This window comes from Eurosta solidaginis, chromosome 1 (genome assembly GCF_040869045.1).
Source record: "Eurosta solidaginis isolate ZX-2024a chromosome 1, ASM4086904v1, whole genome shotgun sequence".
Taxonomy (NCBI): domain Eukaryota; kingdom Metazoa; phylum Arthropoda; class Insecta; order Diptera; family Tephritidae; genus Eurosta; species Eurosta solidaginis.
The window spans coordinates 350,841,913-350,855,784 of NC_090319.1; the positions used below are offsets into that span (position 1 = coordinate 350,841,913).

General features: G+C 38.2%; 1 protein-coding gene across 5 annotated transcripts; it reads left to right on the top strand.

Annotated features, from left to right (window-relative positions):
- Positions 1–5,678: 5,678 nt before the first annotated feature.
- Positions 5,679–13,520, top strand: LOC137238061 (uncharacterized). 5 transcript variants are annotated; one of them, XM_067762628.1, is made up of 8 exons: positions 6,731–6,800; positions 6,869–7,246; positions 7,317–7,784; positions 8,490–8,941; positions 9,011–9,706; positions 9,768–9,932; positions 12,331–12,693; positions 12,753–13,520. In XM_067762628.1, exons 3-5 carry the CDS (start codon positions 7,672–7,674, stop codon positions 9,253–9,255), a joined length of 810 nt encoding a protein of 269 aa, XP_067618729.1. In that variant the 5' UTR covers positions 6,731–6,800; positions 6,869–7,246; positions 7,317–7,671; the 3' UTR covers positions 9,256–9,706; positions 9,768–9,932; positions 12,331–12,693; positions 12,753–13,520. The 5 variants fall into 5 exon arrangements, with proteins under 5 accessions (XP_067618732.1, XP_067618729.1, XP_067618728.1 ...); XM_067762627.1 differs by having other exon boundaries at positions 9,768–9,867; XM_067762631.1 differs by lacking the exons at positions 6,869–7,246; positions 7,317–7,784 and adding an exon at positions 5,679–6,303 and having other exon boundaries at positions 6,360–6,800; positions 9,768–9,867.
- The last annotated feature ends 352 nt before the right edge of the window (positions 13,521–13,872 follow it).

Here is a 13,872-nt window from a genome sequence, read left to right on the forward strand (position 1 = left end):
TTAGGGTGGGCCAGGGGTGACTCTAGAATGTTTGTACGGTATGGGTATCAAACGAAAGGTGTTACTGAGCATTTTAAGAGGGAGTGGGCATGAGGTCTATAGGTGGACGCCTTTTCGAGATATCGTCATTAAGGTGGGCCAGGGGTGACTCTAGAATGTGTTTGTACGATATGTGCATCAAACGAAAGGTGTTACTGAGCATTTTAAGAGGGAGTGGGCATTAGGTCTATAGGTGGACGCCCTTTCGAGATATCGCCATTAGGGTGGGCCAGGGTTGACTCTAGAATGTTTGTACGATATGGGTATCAAACGAAAGGTGTTACTGAGCATTTTAAGAGGGAGTGGGCATTAGGTCTATAGGTGGACGCCTTTTCGAGATATCGCCATTAGGGTGGGCCAGGGGTGACTCTAGAATGTGTTTGTACGATATGGGTATCAAATGAAAGGTGGTAAGGAGTATTTTAAAAGGGAGTAATCCTTAGTTCTATAGGTGGACGCCTTTTCGAGATATCGCCATAAAGGTGGACCAAGGGTGACTCTAGAATGTTTGTACGATATGGGTATCAAACGAAAGGTGTTACTGAGCATTTTAAGAGGGAGTGGGCATTAGGTCTATAGGTGGACGCCTTTTCGAGATATCGCCATTAGGGTGGGCCAGGGTGACTCTAGAATGTGTTTGTACGATATGGGTATCAAATGAAAGGTGGTAATGAGTATTTTAAAAGGGAGTAATCCTTAGTTCTATAGGTGGACGCCTTTTCGAGATATCGCCATAAAGCTGGACCAAGAGTGACTCTAGAATGTTTGTACGGTATGGGTATCAAACGAAAGGTGTTACTGAGCATTTTAAGAGGGAGTGGGCATTAGGTCTATAGGTGGACGCCTTTTCGAGATATCGCCATTAGGGTGGGCCAGGGTGACTCTAGAATGTGTTTGTACGATATGGGTATCAAATGAAAGGTGGTAATGAGTATTTTAAAAGGGAGTAATCCTTAGTTCTATAGGTGGACGCCTTTTCGAGATATCGCCATTAGGGTGGGACAGGGGTGACTCTAGAATGTTTGTACGATATGGGTATCAAACGAAAGGTGTTACTGAGCATTTTAAGAGGGAGTGGACATTAGGTCTATAGGTGGGCGCCTTTTCGAGATATCGCCATTAGGGTGGGCCAGGGGTGACTCTAGAATGTTTGTACGATATGGGTATCAAACGAAAGGTGTTACTGAGCATTTTAAGAGTGAGTGGACATTAGGTCTATAGGTGGACGCCTTTTCGAGATATCGCCATTAGGGTGGGCCAGGGTGACTCTAGAATGTGTTTGTACGATATGGGTATCAAATGAAAGGTGGTAATGAGTATTTTAAAAGGGAGTAATCCTTAGTTCTATAGGTGGACGCCTTTTCGAGATATCGCCATAAAGGTGGACCAAGGGTGACTCTAGAATGTTTGTACGATATGGGTATCAAACGAAAGGTGTTACTGAGCATTTTAAGAGGGAGTGGGCATTAGGTCTATAGGTGGACGCCTTTTCGAGATATCGCCATTAGGGTGGGCCAGGGTGACTCTAGAATGTGTTTGTACGATATGGGTATCAAATGAAAGGTGGTAAGGAGTATTTTAAAAGGGAGTAATCCTTAGTTCTATAGGTGGACGCCTTTTCGAGATATCGCCATAAAGGTGGACCAAGGGTGACTCTAGAATGTTTGTACGATATGGGTATCAAACGAAAGGTGTTACTGAGCATTTTAAGAGGGAGTGGACACTAGGTCTATAGGTGGACGCCTTTTCGAGATATCGCCATTAGGGTGGGCCAGGGGTGACTCTAGAATGTTTGTACGATATGGGTATCAAACGAAAGGTGTTACTGAGCATTTTAAGAGGGAGGGGGCGTTAGGTCTATAGGTGGACGCCTTTTCGAGATATCGCCATTAGGGTGGGACAGGGGTGACTCTGGTATGTTTTTGTACGATATGGATATCAAATTAAAGGTATTAATGAGGGTTTTAAAAGCGAGTGGCCCTTAGATGTATATGTGAAGGCGTTCTCGCGATATCGACCAAACTGTGGACCAGGTGATCCAGAAAATCATCTGTCGGGTACTGCTAATTTATTTATATATGCAATACCACTAACAGTATTCCTGCCAAGATTCCAAGGGCTGTTGATTTCGCCTTGTAGAACTTTTTCATTTCCTTCTACTTAATATGGTAGGTGTCACACCCATTTTACAAAGTTTTTTCCAAAGTTATATTTTGCGTCAATAAACCAATCCAGTTACAATGTTTCATCCCTTTTTTCGTATTTGGTATAGAATTATGGCATTTTTTTATTTTTTGTAATTTTCGATATCGATAAAGTGGGCGTGGTTATGGTCAGATTTCGCCCATTTTTTATACCAAGAAAAAGTGAGCTCAGGTAAGTACGTAGGCTAAGTTTAGTAAAGATATATCGGATTTTGCTCAAGTTATTGTGTTAATGGCCGAGCGGAAGGACAGACGGTGGACTGTGTATAAAAACTGGGCGTGGCTTCCACCGATTTCGCCCATTTCCACAGAGAACAGTTACCGTCATAGAGTCTATGCTCCTACCAAATTTGAGAAGGATGGGTAAATTTTTGTTCGACTTATGGCAATAAAAGTATTCTAGACAAACTAAATGAAAATGGGCGGAGCCACGCCTATTTTGAAATTTTCTGTTATTTTTGTATTTTGTTGCATCATATCATTACTGGAGTTGAATTTTGACTTAATTTACTTATATACAGTAAAGATATTAAATTTTTTGTTAAAATTTGAATTTAAAAAATTTTTTTTTTAAAAAGTGGGCGTGTTCTTCATCCAATTTTGCAAATTTTTATTTAGCACATATAGAGTAATAGTAGTAACGTTCCTGCCAAATTTCATCATGATATCTTCAACGACTGCCAAATTACAGCTTGCAAAACTTTTAAATTACCTTCTTGTAAAAGTGGGCGGTGCCACGCCCATTGTCCAAAATCTTACTAATTTTCTATTCTGCGTCATAACGTCAACCCATCTACCAAGTTTCGTCGCTTTATCTTTCTTTTGTAATGAGTTATCGCACTTTTTCGGTTTTTCGAAATTTTCGATATCGAAAAAGTGGGCGTGGTTATAGTCCGATATCGTTCATTTTAAATAGCGATCTGAGATGAGTGCTCAGGAACCTACATACCAAATTTCATCAAGATACCTCAAAATTTACTCAAGTTATCGTGTTAACGGACGGACGGACGGACGGACGGACGGACGGACGGACGGACGGACGGACGGACGGACGGACATGGCTCAATCAAATTTTTTTTCGATCCTGATTATTTTGATATATGGAAGTCTATATCTATCTCGATTCCTTTATATATGTACAACCAACCGTTATCCAATCAAACTTAATATACTCTGTGAGCTCTGCTCAACTGAGTATAATAAATGGGTACTAGTGATGGACGATATGGCTATTTTGAGCTATCAGTGAAAATAGATATGGCTATTTTTGAATCACGGCTATTTTTTACAGCTATGGCGATCGCTTTCATTTATCTTTGATAAGCGAATCTGCAATTATTTGTATACTTGGATATAAAAAATGAATGTTTAAGTTTGTTTACCGGAGTAGACTGAATGTTATATATTAATTTAATTTAGTATACAGAATATATGAACCAAAATTGGAATAAAAAGACAAAAATATGTACCTTTTATTGTAAACTGATTTAATGTGAAATTATAATTTTCTGAGATGTTATGATATATATTATTAACTGGCTTACGATAATATGTTCAGTCTCGTATTACACTCAATGAGATGAAACTAGCTGAAATAGATGTCTATGCAACTTTGTTTTATAAATTTTGCTAATTGAAAATGCTTTGATTTTTAAATGTAATATGAATCAACCCGAATTAAATCTGTATATGTAACACCATAAAAACATGATTTATTTACTATATTATACTACACCGATGTATTCAGAAATACTCCGTATGAATTTATTTTGAAAGTTGTATTTGGTTGCATAATATTTGTGTAGTAAAGTGAATCAATTTTTAATGAAAAATACAGAGGAAAAATATAGCAAATTCTTCAAACTATTATAAGAATATTCTTTAGCAGAAAATTTGTCACCCACTTCAGTGCCCTAGAAATTAGTCGGAGAATTCAACCATATACAAACCATATGACAAAACTTGAATTGCATTCTCCAAAAAAACTTAAATTTTGAGTTAATCTGTTTACAATAAGACGAGTGGTTTTCCCGCAAAACTTATACGGCTGTGCAAAATGACGTTGAGCAACACCATCAGCTCAGTCAGAATTGGGAAGGACCTCTCCGAGCCGTTCGAAACTAAACGAGGTTTCAGACAGGGTGACCCCCTATCGTGCGATTTCTTTAATTTGATGCTGGAGAAAATTATACTAGCTGCAGAACTTAACCGCACTGGAACAATATACTATAAAAGCGTGCAATTACTGGCATATGCTGATGACATTGATATCATCGGCCTAAACACCCGCGCTGTTAGTTCTGCTTACTCCAAGCTGGAAAAAGAAGCGGTAAAGATGGGTTTGATGGTGAATGAGGACAAAACGAAGTACCTGCTGTCATCGAGCAAAGAGTCAGCGCATATGCGCCTTGGCAACCACGCTACTGTTGGCAGCCATAATTTCGAAATAGTAAAATACTTCGTTTATTTGGGAACCAGCATCAACATTAGCAACAGCATCAGCACTGAAATCCAGCGAAGAATCAATCTTGCCAATAAATGCTACTTTGGACTAGGTAGGCAATTGAAAAGTAAAGTCCTCTCTCGGCGAACGAAAATCATACTCTACAAGTCACTTATCGTACCCGTCCTGCTATATGGGGCAGAAGCATGGACCATGACAACAGCAGATGAAGCGGCTTTGGGAGTGTTCGAGAGAAAAGTTCTTCGAAAGATTTATGGACCTCTACGCGCTGGCGATGGCGAGTACCGAAGAAGATTTAATGATGAGCTGTACGAGCTATACGCAGACATCAACATAGTCCAGCGAATTAAAACGCAGCGGCTGCGCTGGCTAGGCCATGTTATGCGAATGAAAGATGATGCTCCGGCCAAGAAAGTGTTTCTATCGGAACCCGCCTATGGAAGCAGAGGTAGAGGGCGGCCCCCACTCCGTTGGAAGGACCAGGTGGAAAACGATTTAAAATCCCTTGGTGTGACCAATTGGCGCCGGTTGGCGGAGCGAAGGAGCGACTGGCGCGCCTTGTTGGACGGCCATAACCGTTTAGACGGTTAAGCGCCAATTAAGTAAGTAAGTAATAAGACGAGTGATATATCCCTGCAAAAATCGTGTGACCAAAAACGCACACAGCCACACGAATTTTTGACAGGGGTGACGATTTGGAATGAAAAATTGTGCAAATGAAATAGCATGCTGACAAATTTTGCTTTCCCACAATGTATCGTGCTCTCTCGCACCTATTATTTTCAAAGGGATAGCAAAATACGTAATTTTTGCGTGCGAAAAATCCGCCATTTCTAATTCTGCAGAAAAGTGGAAAATTTTTTCAATTTGTGTGATTTACATTTTGCAGAAATTAATATACGCATTCTTTAATATTTTTTGGTCTACTAAAGTGTGTTTTAGCAAAAAAAACTCATATCAATGTGTGCATCTTTATAAAGAAAGAAAGTGAAATATGTAATAGCATAGCATAAATAATCGTGAGCAATTCTAATGCAGAATAGTAAATTTTGATTTCCACATACATACAAGAAAAAAATTCCTGTTACCATTAAGATCTATTATCCAAAATTGAAAAAAAAAAAGATTAGAAAATTCGGTGTAAAAAAACGACTATGTGTGCAATAAAATAGCCTCTCTTGTTGAGATACCCCTCCATGGTCTCCATTAATTATTGTGACGGAGGTGTGTTTGCAGCAGCAAAGTGAACCCAAACAGTGTAGGTCGTGGTGGTTGTTGTTCGTGGTTCGCATCAACTGGACCAGGTGGGGCAATGACGCCACATCCAGTTATACCAAGGTATATACCACAACAGCAACCGGGTAATGCAAGGCCACGATAGCAGCAGCAACAACCTCCCAAGGCTGGCTATCATCGTTGATTTATAAAAAAACAGCGTTGTGCATCTTTATTGCTTAAATATTTCCTCTGTTGAAACAGTTTCCACGATTCACTGTTCAACGAAAGCAGCAGCCAGCATATGCCACCACCGACAAAAACTTGGATGCACAGCAGTTTAAAGCCAAAATGGAAGTTGAGGAAATATCTGAAAATAAGGTAAATATATGTTTCGCGTTATTAACAAAATCGCCCTAAATTTTATTAATTAACAGATCGCTACGAACGACAAAGCACCCGAACGTGTGATCAAAGAAAGCACTACAGAAATTATTGCCGGCGGGGCCGTATTCTACAATTCAGTACACGAATTTAATCGTGATTTAAGTATTTCAGTACTTAATGTATACTCAAAGCGGTTGATAAGAGAGCGGGAAGCGGCGGCGCATAAAAATCCACAAAATACAAAAGAAAGCAAGCAATGCTAATGACAAGAAACCATACACGGTTGGTGGTGTAAAATACGACGATGGACTGTGAATATTGGAAGCGCTTGCTGCAACAAGTTTACGTAGCATAAGTTATGCAAAAGAAGTAGCAGGCGTGCGTGAATTTGTTGCAAATGATCTATCTAAGGTGGCAGTAGATTCCATTAGCGTAAATATGCGACACAATGGAGTGGAACATTTAATTGTGCCAAGCGAAGGGGACGCAATGTAGGTTTGATATACGAATCAATAGCTAGTTATTTAACTGTAATAATCAATAATAAAATTCGCAATAGGACTCTCATGTACCTTTCAACTTCATATGAGAAGCGTTTCGATGTTATAGACCTAGATCCTTATGGTTGTCCGAATCGCTTTCTGGATGGCGCTATACAATCACTGACGAGTGGGGGTTCATTACTTGTAACTGCGAATGGTATGGCTGTGCTGGCAGGCAATACGCCTGAAGCCTGCAATGCCAAATATAGTTCTGTGCCTTTGCGTATGAAATGCTGCCATGAGATGGGATTGCGTATACTATTGCATTGCATTGAAACGCACTCTAATCGTTATGGAAAATATATTGAGCCACTTTTGAGCATTTCTGCCAATTTTTATATACGCGTATTTGTGCGTATGCATAGTAGTCAAGCGAAGTGTAAATATAGCATGAGGTTGGTATACAGCATTTTGGCCTTTTACCACAATCGAATTACTTACCATATCTTTATATTATGAACACAGCAAACAATGAATGGTATTTCAATGCACTGGTTGTGATACCTATACGCTACAGCCTATGGGTATTGTAAAAAGCAAGATCTCAGATAAAGGCAATGCGGAAGAAAAATTCGGTATACCAACTGGACCAAATGTTAATACAAATTGTGCGCATTGCGGTGATAAACATCATCTAAGTTTCAGCTATCCCACTTAAGTATTTAAACTCGAATAAATCAAATTTTTTCCTTCTTACTTAATTGGTGCTTAACCGTTTAAACGGTTATGTCCGTTCAAAAAGGCGCGTCAGTCGCTTTTTCAGAGGGTTAACTGGCACCAATTGTTCACACCAAATTGTTTCTTATATTCCCAAATATAGATGGGCGGTCCACTTTGGTCGCATCCCATACATGATCCAACGTTTGTTGAAGAATTGCTACAAATCATAGAAGAAAAACCGCTAAGTGATTTGGACACAACGTCGTTTAAAAGGTGTGTTATCGGCGGTATGCCTGAACTTGTATTGGGTACATGAGTTTTTATGTAAAAAATATTCATCATATCCAACATCAATACCTCGCATTCAATTGTGGACGCTGTACGCACTACATTGGGTTCACGTAATATGGACAAGCATATTTTTGATTCCAGTGGTAAGGCCACAATTTCAAATGATGGGGCAACCATTAAGAAACTATTGGATAAAATAATAACACAACGTAGCGTGCTCAAGTGGTATAAGCTTATCTGGAAAAAATATTTCGTAACGAAAACCCTGGAAGATTACCGCGCCTTGTCTGCTGTGGTTCAACAAAATATAACTTGGATATTTGTTGCTCTTTTTCAATTTTCCTGAATACAAATGTCTGGATTGGAAAAATTTCAAGCAAATAAAGATTGGCGTGCAAAAGTCAAGAAATTACTTGTCATGCAATGGTAAATGCTTATAAATATATCATTAAAATTGCATGCTTGTTTATGATAAGCCATTCGAGTGAGTAGAGTAAATTGGCTTACTATATAAGAATTTGAAATTTTTCCAAATCTTTGACTAAAAAGTAGCTACTAGCTTGTAGAACTTTATTACTTTACTTTTAAAAAGATAAATCACTTTAGCATGGTAATATATACCTATTATTAAAAATTAATACAAACAATATCTTCAACATTTTTTTCTCGATTCACGAACACATTTAGAAAGGCTACAACGCCTGCTAAAGAGCCGGTATCTTGCCAACGCTTTAGCTTGGATTTAGAGGAGGATCTACAAACTTTGCTAGAAGCACGCGCAGCTCCTCATGTAGCGAATGTAGATCAACACGAAAGTAACGTTGCTGTTAGCGGAAATGCAATGAACAAACTATTTGAAATGGAGGATGAAAATAAATCCAACAATGCAAACACTATAAAGAGGATTCCTTATAATTTTTCAACTAAGGCATCTTGTGACGAAACTATATTTGAATGCCAACAGCAACGTACGTCTGATGAAAGTTTTATGGCTTTGGAAAAAATGTGTGATAAAACAGCATCCGATCCTAACAGCACACTATTTAAATACATACATAGCGAGAACAAGGATATGGTTAAAGAAGATGCTAAAAAGCGCAGCGCGGATGGAAACTATTTTAAAATCCCTTGTAAACAAGGTAAGTGAATATACAACATATTGAAAGTTGATAAGATTGCGTGGTATAAATTTAATAATATAATCTTAGAACTACAAGAAATAGATGAAGAAGCAAAATCACTGCAACGTCTATTGCATGAATTATGCGTACAGGAGCAGCATCAATTGGATAATGAAACTCTTTTAAAAAGTATTGATGTAACACTACTAGAAGATATTGAAGCGCCATCTAAAATGTGGGACTCCACAATAGTGGGCGATACCACCTTTGAAAATGGTGAGACTTCTCAGACCATCTACTATACTAGAGGAAAATTGCGAAGATCAGTCTAATAGTTCTTTGGGTGGTGATGATGCATCATCACACATAAGCTTTCAAAGCGCTCAAAAAGGCAGTGAAACTTCAGCGACAACAAGCTTTAAAAAAAAAGCTTTACCAACGCTCTAAATCTACGCCGTCATATACGTACTCATACCGGTGGAAAACCATACAAATGCGAATACTGCGAATGCACCTTTGCTGTAAGCGATCCAGTGCTGTCGCATTTACGTACACATCTGGGCAAAAATATTCATAGATGTGAGTTTTGCCCATCAACTTTTCCTCACTTTACGGAGTTACGTACGCATTTAACTACGCACAAAGACGAAGATACAGAAACGCGGGAGCGAAATATGACAGCCTTAAAGGAGGAGGAGGCTAAATTAAAGCAAAATTTGGCCACTAAAATTCAGCAGCCGCCAAAACCCAAACGAAAATATACGTGCAATTTCTGCAACAAGGGTAAAGGTTTATAAGACTGTGATTGTAAATGATATTCATTTTACTGATCGTTAATTCACAGATTTTACAACTTCATCTAAGCTAAAGCGCCATATACGTATGCATACCGGCGAGCGACCATACTCGTGCTCAGAGTGTGGGAAATCATTCTCATTGAAATCGTAAGAATATACAATAGGGTTCAGAGTTTGAACGGCCGGCAGTTAAAAATGGATTTATTTTAAAAGTTAATAAAAAAACTTATATCTAAACATATCCGTAAAACGAAAGGCACAAAAAGAAAAGCTCAGTAAAAATGGGACAACTAAATGAAACCTTATATCCATATCGCCTGCTGATTGGAATATCACCCGGTTGTTGTTGTAGCAGTTAGGTGGGGCGAAGCACTGCTCAACAATATCACCCGGTCTCGGGTGCCGTTTCGAAAAGCACCTTTCTCAGAAAATATTTGAATAACCCCGTATATTAGAAAAGCCCTATCACAGAATTCGATTGAAGAATGCCCTAACTCAGATTTGGCTTCAAAAATGACCGATCTGAGCTCAAATACAACACATTTTGACAATAGCTGGAGTGTTTATGAAACAAATTCTAAGATAGGGCGTTCTTCAAACGAATTCTGAGAAAGGAAGTTTTTGGAACGGCAGCCGAGATTTGGTGATATTCCACTCAGCAGCCGATATGAATATATGGTAAGTCTCATTTTTACCGACCTTTCCTTTCCTTTTTAAAAATGTGCTTAACAAAACTTTTTTCTTTTAATGCACTCTTAAAATGAATCCATAAGCAATGTATCGTTAACAACTTTTTCATACTTGTTTTTTGATTTGTATTGAGAGTGGCGATTTTAATATTAGAACGGCTAATTTAGACAATTAAAATAACAAAAATTACTACAAAGTCAAATTTTAGTGAGGACCTCTAGTTTACCATAAAAATATTAAAATTAAAAGTCCCCATCTATCCTATTCGAGCTAAAAAAAAATTACTCGAGGTCAAAGGTCATTGCCTTAATAGCACCGCAGAAAAATTCCTCCAATTCTTTTCTCCTAGAGAGAACAATAATTGGGGAATAGGAATTTCGAATCTTCGAAGTCAGTTGATTTGCCAATTGAAATTTTGTTGCGCATTTCTATTTTTGTTAACAAATTAAAAGTTTAGTTATTGTTGCGAATTTGTTTAAAATTGAGAAAAAAAAATATAAGCAAAGCAACAGGGAGCAACAAACGAATGATGCAACCATCTTTCACACGTTGTTATTGTAGCAGTGCTTCGCCCCATCCAATAGGTGCGTCCGATCAGAAATTATCATCAATATCCTCTAACGGGAGTCCAAGGAAACTTGCTGTTTCGACAGGGGGGACCATAATGAAAGGGGTGTTAGAGGCGTTGGTTCCACATTACAATTAAAGAGATGGTTGGTGCCATGTGGGGACACATTGCAAGCGGGGCATACATTTTGTATGTCGGGGTTGATTCTGGATAGGTAAGAGTTTAACCTGTTACAGTATCCAGAACGAAGTTGAGCTAGAGTGACTCGCTTTTCTCTGGGGAGTATGTGTTCCTCTTCCGCGAGGTTTGGATACTTTTCTTTGAGTACTGGATTCACCGGGCAATTCCTAGCTTGTTTATGGAGTTCACCAAGGACCTGCTTGTGTTTTTTCGCTTCATACGGCTGGGTTCTCAGGAGCCGTATTTCCTCAAAATGCTTACGGAGATAACTCCTTAGGCCCCTAGGCGGTGCTGGTTGACCAATCAGATGTCTGTTGGGATGCTCAGGTTTCTGGGTATTCAACAGGAACTGTTTGGTCAGCATCTCATTTCTCTCCCTGATGGGGAGTATTCGCGCCTCATTATGCAGATGGTGTTCTGGGGACATAAGAAGACAGCCCGTGGCAATTCTGATAGCATTATTTTGGCAGGCCTGTAGCTTCTTCCAGTGGGTAATTTTTAGGCTTGGCGACCATATGGGTGACGCATAGCACTTAATCGGCTGGCTAATTGCTTTGTGTGTAGTCATGAGCGTTTCTTTATCCTTTCCCCAGGTATTGCCAGCGAGGGATTTGAGGATTTTGGTACGGCTCTGAATTCTCGGAACAATTGCGGCTGCGTGCTCACCAAAATGTAGATCCTGATGAAAGTCACACCCAAAATTTTAAGGTGTAAGACAGTCGGTAGGGTAATGTCATATGGTCGACATTTGGCGCGGCCATGTTTTAAATAAGATCACCGATGATTTGGTTGGTTACAATATCAGGTTTCGCAAGGCGACAAAACTGGATAGATTGGGGAGATAGCTGTTTATTTTATTACAAAGCTCATCGGTGTAGGAAACAATAGCATAGGTGTAGAAGCAATAGTGACTCCTTCTGGTGGTAAAGGTAGCTATTGATATGTAGAAGAAAAACAGAAATTTGATGAATATGAGTTTTTTTTAAGTTATTGCAAAAAAGCGTTGAGGATTTTTAATATCTTACGAGGTACCTTCGTACATGTTTCTAGTAATGAAGAATGAGACCTATTCAAACTTCGCTATACTTTAACATACGATACTTTACCCCATTTTAACACAACTATCATTTATTGATTTTATTAAATTTTATAAAATGTTTCTTCCTCCACAGTTCCATTTCCGTATTGGATGGTAAATATGGCTTTCGCATTTTCTCCATCAATAACTGACAAGGTGGAAAAAATCTATGCGTGTAAATCGCAACATATCTTGGTCGAGCGTTTCTTCAATAGCTCTCTAGTGGTGATGGTGACAGCAGAGAAACCCAACTGTTTACAAATGTTACAATATATCAATTGCGTCTACGGCTCAAATACCCACAGTATATGAATGAATCGAACGCACCTAATTGTCTGCCTAACGGATAGTATACATATTCATCAAATCGAAAATATTGCATCAAACGAACTGGGTCTGAATACTGAAACAGTACACATATTCAAAATCGATGAGGAGGCTGTGATGATGGTATAGGGTGAGTTGTTGAATAACATACGAAAACCACTTTAACCCATCTATATATTTGCATTACAGCTAAAGCTTTACAAACAGCAAAAATTGCTGGCGCCAAGCAATTGGAAAAGGCAGTGAAGCATTCATCACACTGTACGTTAGAAACTGCCGTTTGAACAGCTGCCACCGACACAACGGTCATATCTACTTCGCCGAGTAACGGCTCGTCCGACTATCTATCGAAGACCGTATAATCATATCTTTTGCCAACAGGTTAGCGATGTGCTTGCACAGGAAAAGATTTCAATTGGAAAACAAAAATCAATTAAGAGAGTTTATTTATTATTAAAGTATTTACTTTTCTTTATATCAACAGTATTAATTTAAGTTGCAATATCACGTACATATATAATAAGGGATGTGATACGATTGCTGTCGGAATTAGATTTGAAACCAATCAATACTCCTGCTAAGGGTTGTAGAATTATTGCTTGAATAATTTGATTTAGAACAATAATAAGTCTGATTTAATTACAAGTCGTACATTTTTAAATTCATCAATTACGACAGCAATCGGATTCTACGACACCTTTGAATATTCTTGATCTGAAAAAAGAGTAAACCTAATCTGAATTTCTACTAAGCTTTCAGTTGTAGATTATTCAAATAATTGGAGTTTTTTCTAAAGCTTAAAATTATTTTCTGCTCGCTTAGAAAAGATTTCAATTGGAAAACAAAAACCAATTAAGAGAGTTTATGTTATTATTAAAGTACTTACTTTTCTTTATATGAACTGTATTAATTTAAGTTACAATTTCATGTGCATATATAATAAAGTATGTCGTGGTACGATTGCTGTTGGAATTAGATTTGAAACCAATCAATACTCCTGCTATGGGTTGCAGAATTATTGCTTGAATGATTAGATTTAGAACAATAATAAGTCTGACTCAATTACTAGTCGTACATTTTTAAGTTCATCAATTACGACAACAATCGGATCCACGACACCTTTGAATATTCTTGATCTGAATTTCTACTAAGCTTTAAGTTGTAGATTATTCAAATAATTGGAGTTTTGTCTAAAGCTTAATATTATTTTTTTGATTGGAAAACAAACACCAATTAAGCGAGTTTATTTATTATTAAAGTTCTTCTGTTTTATATGAACTGGATTAATATAAGTTCCAATTTCATGTAC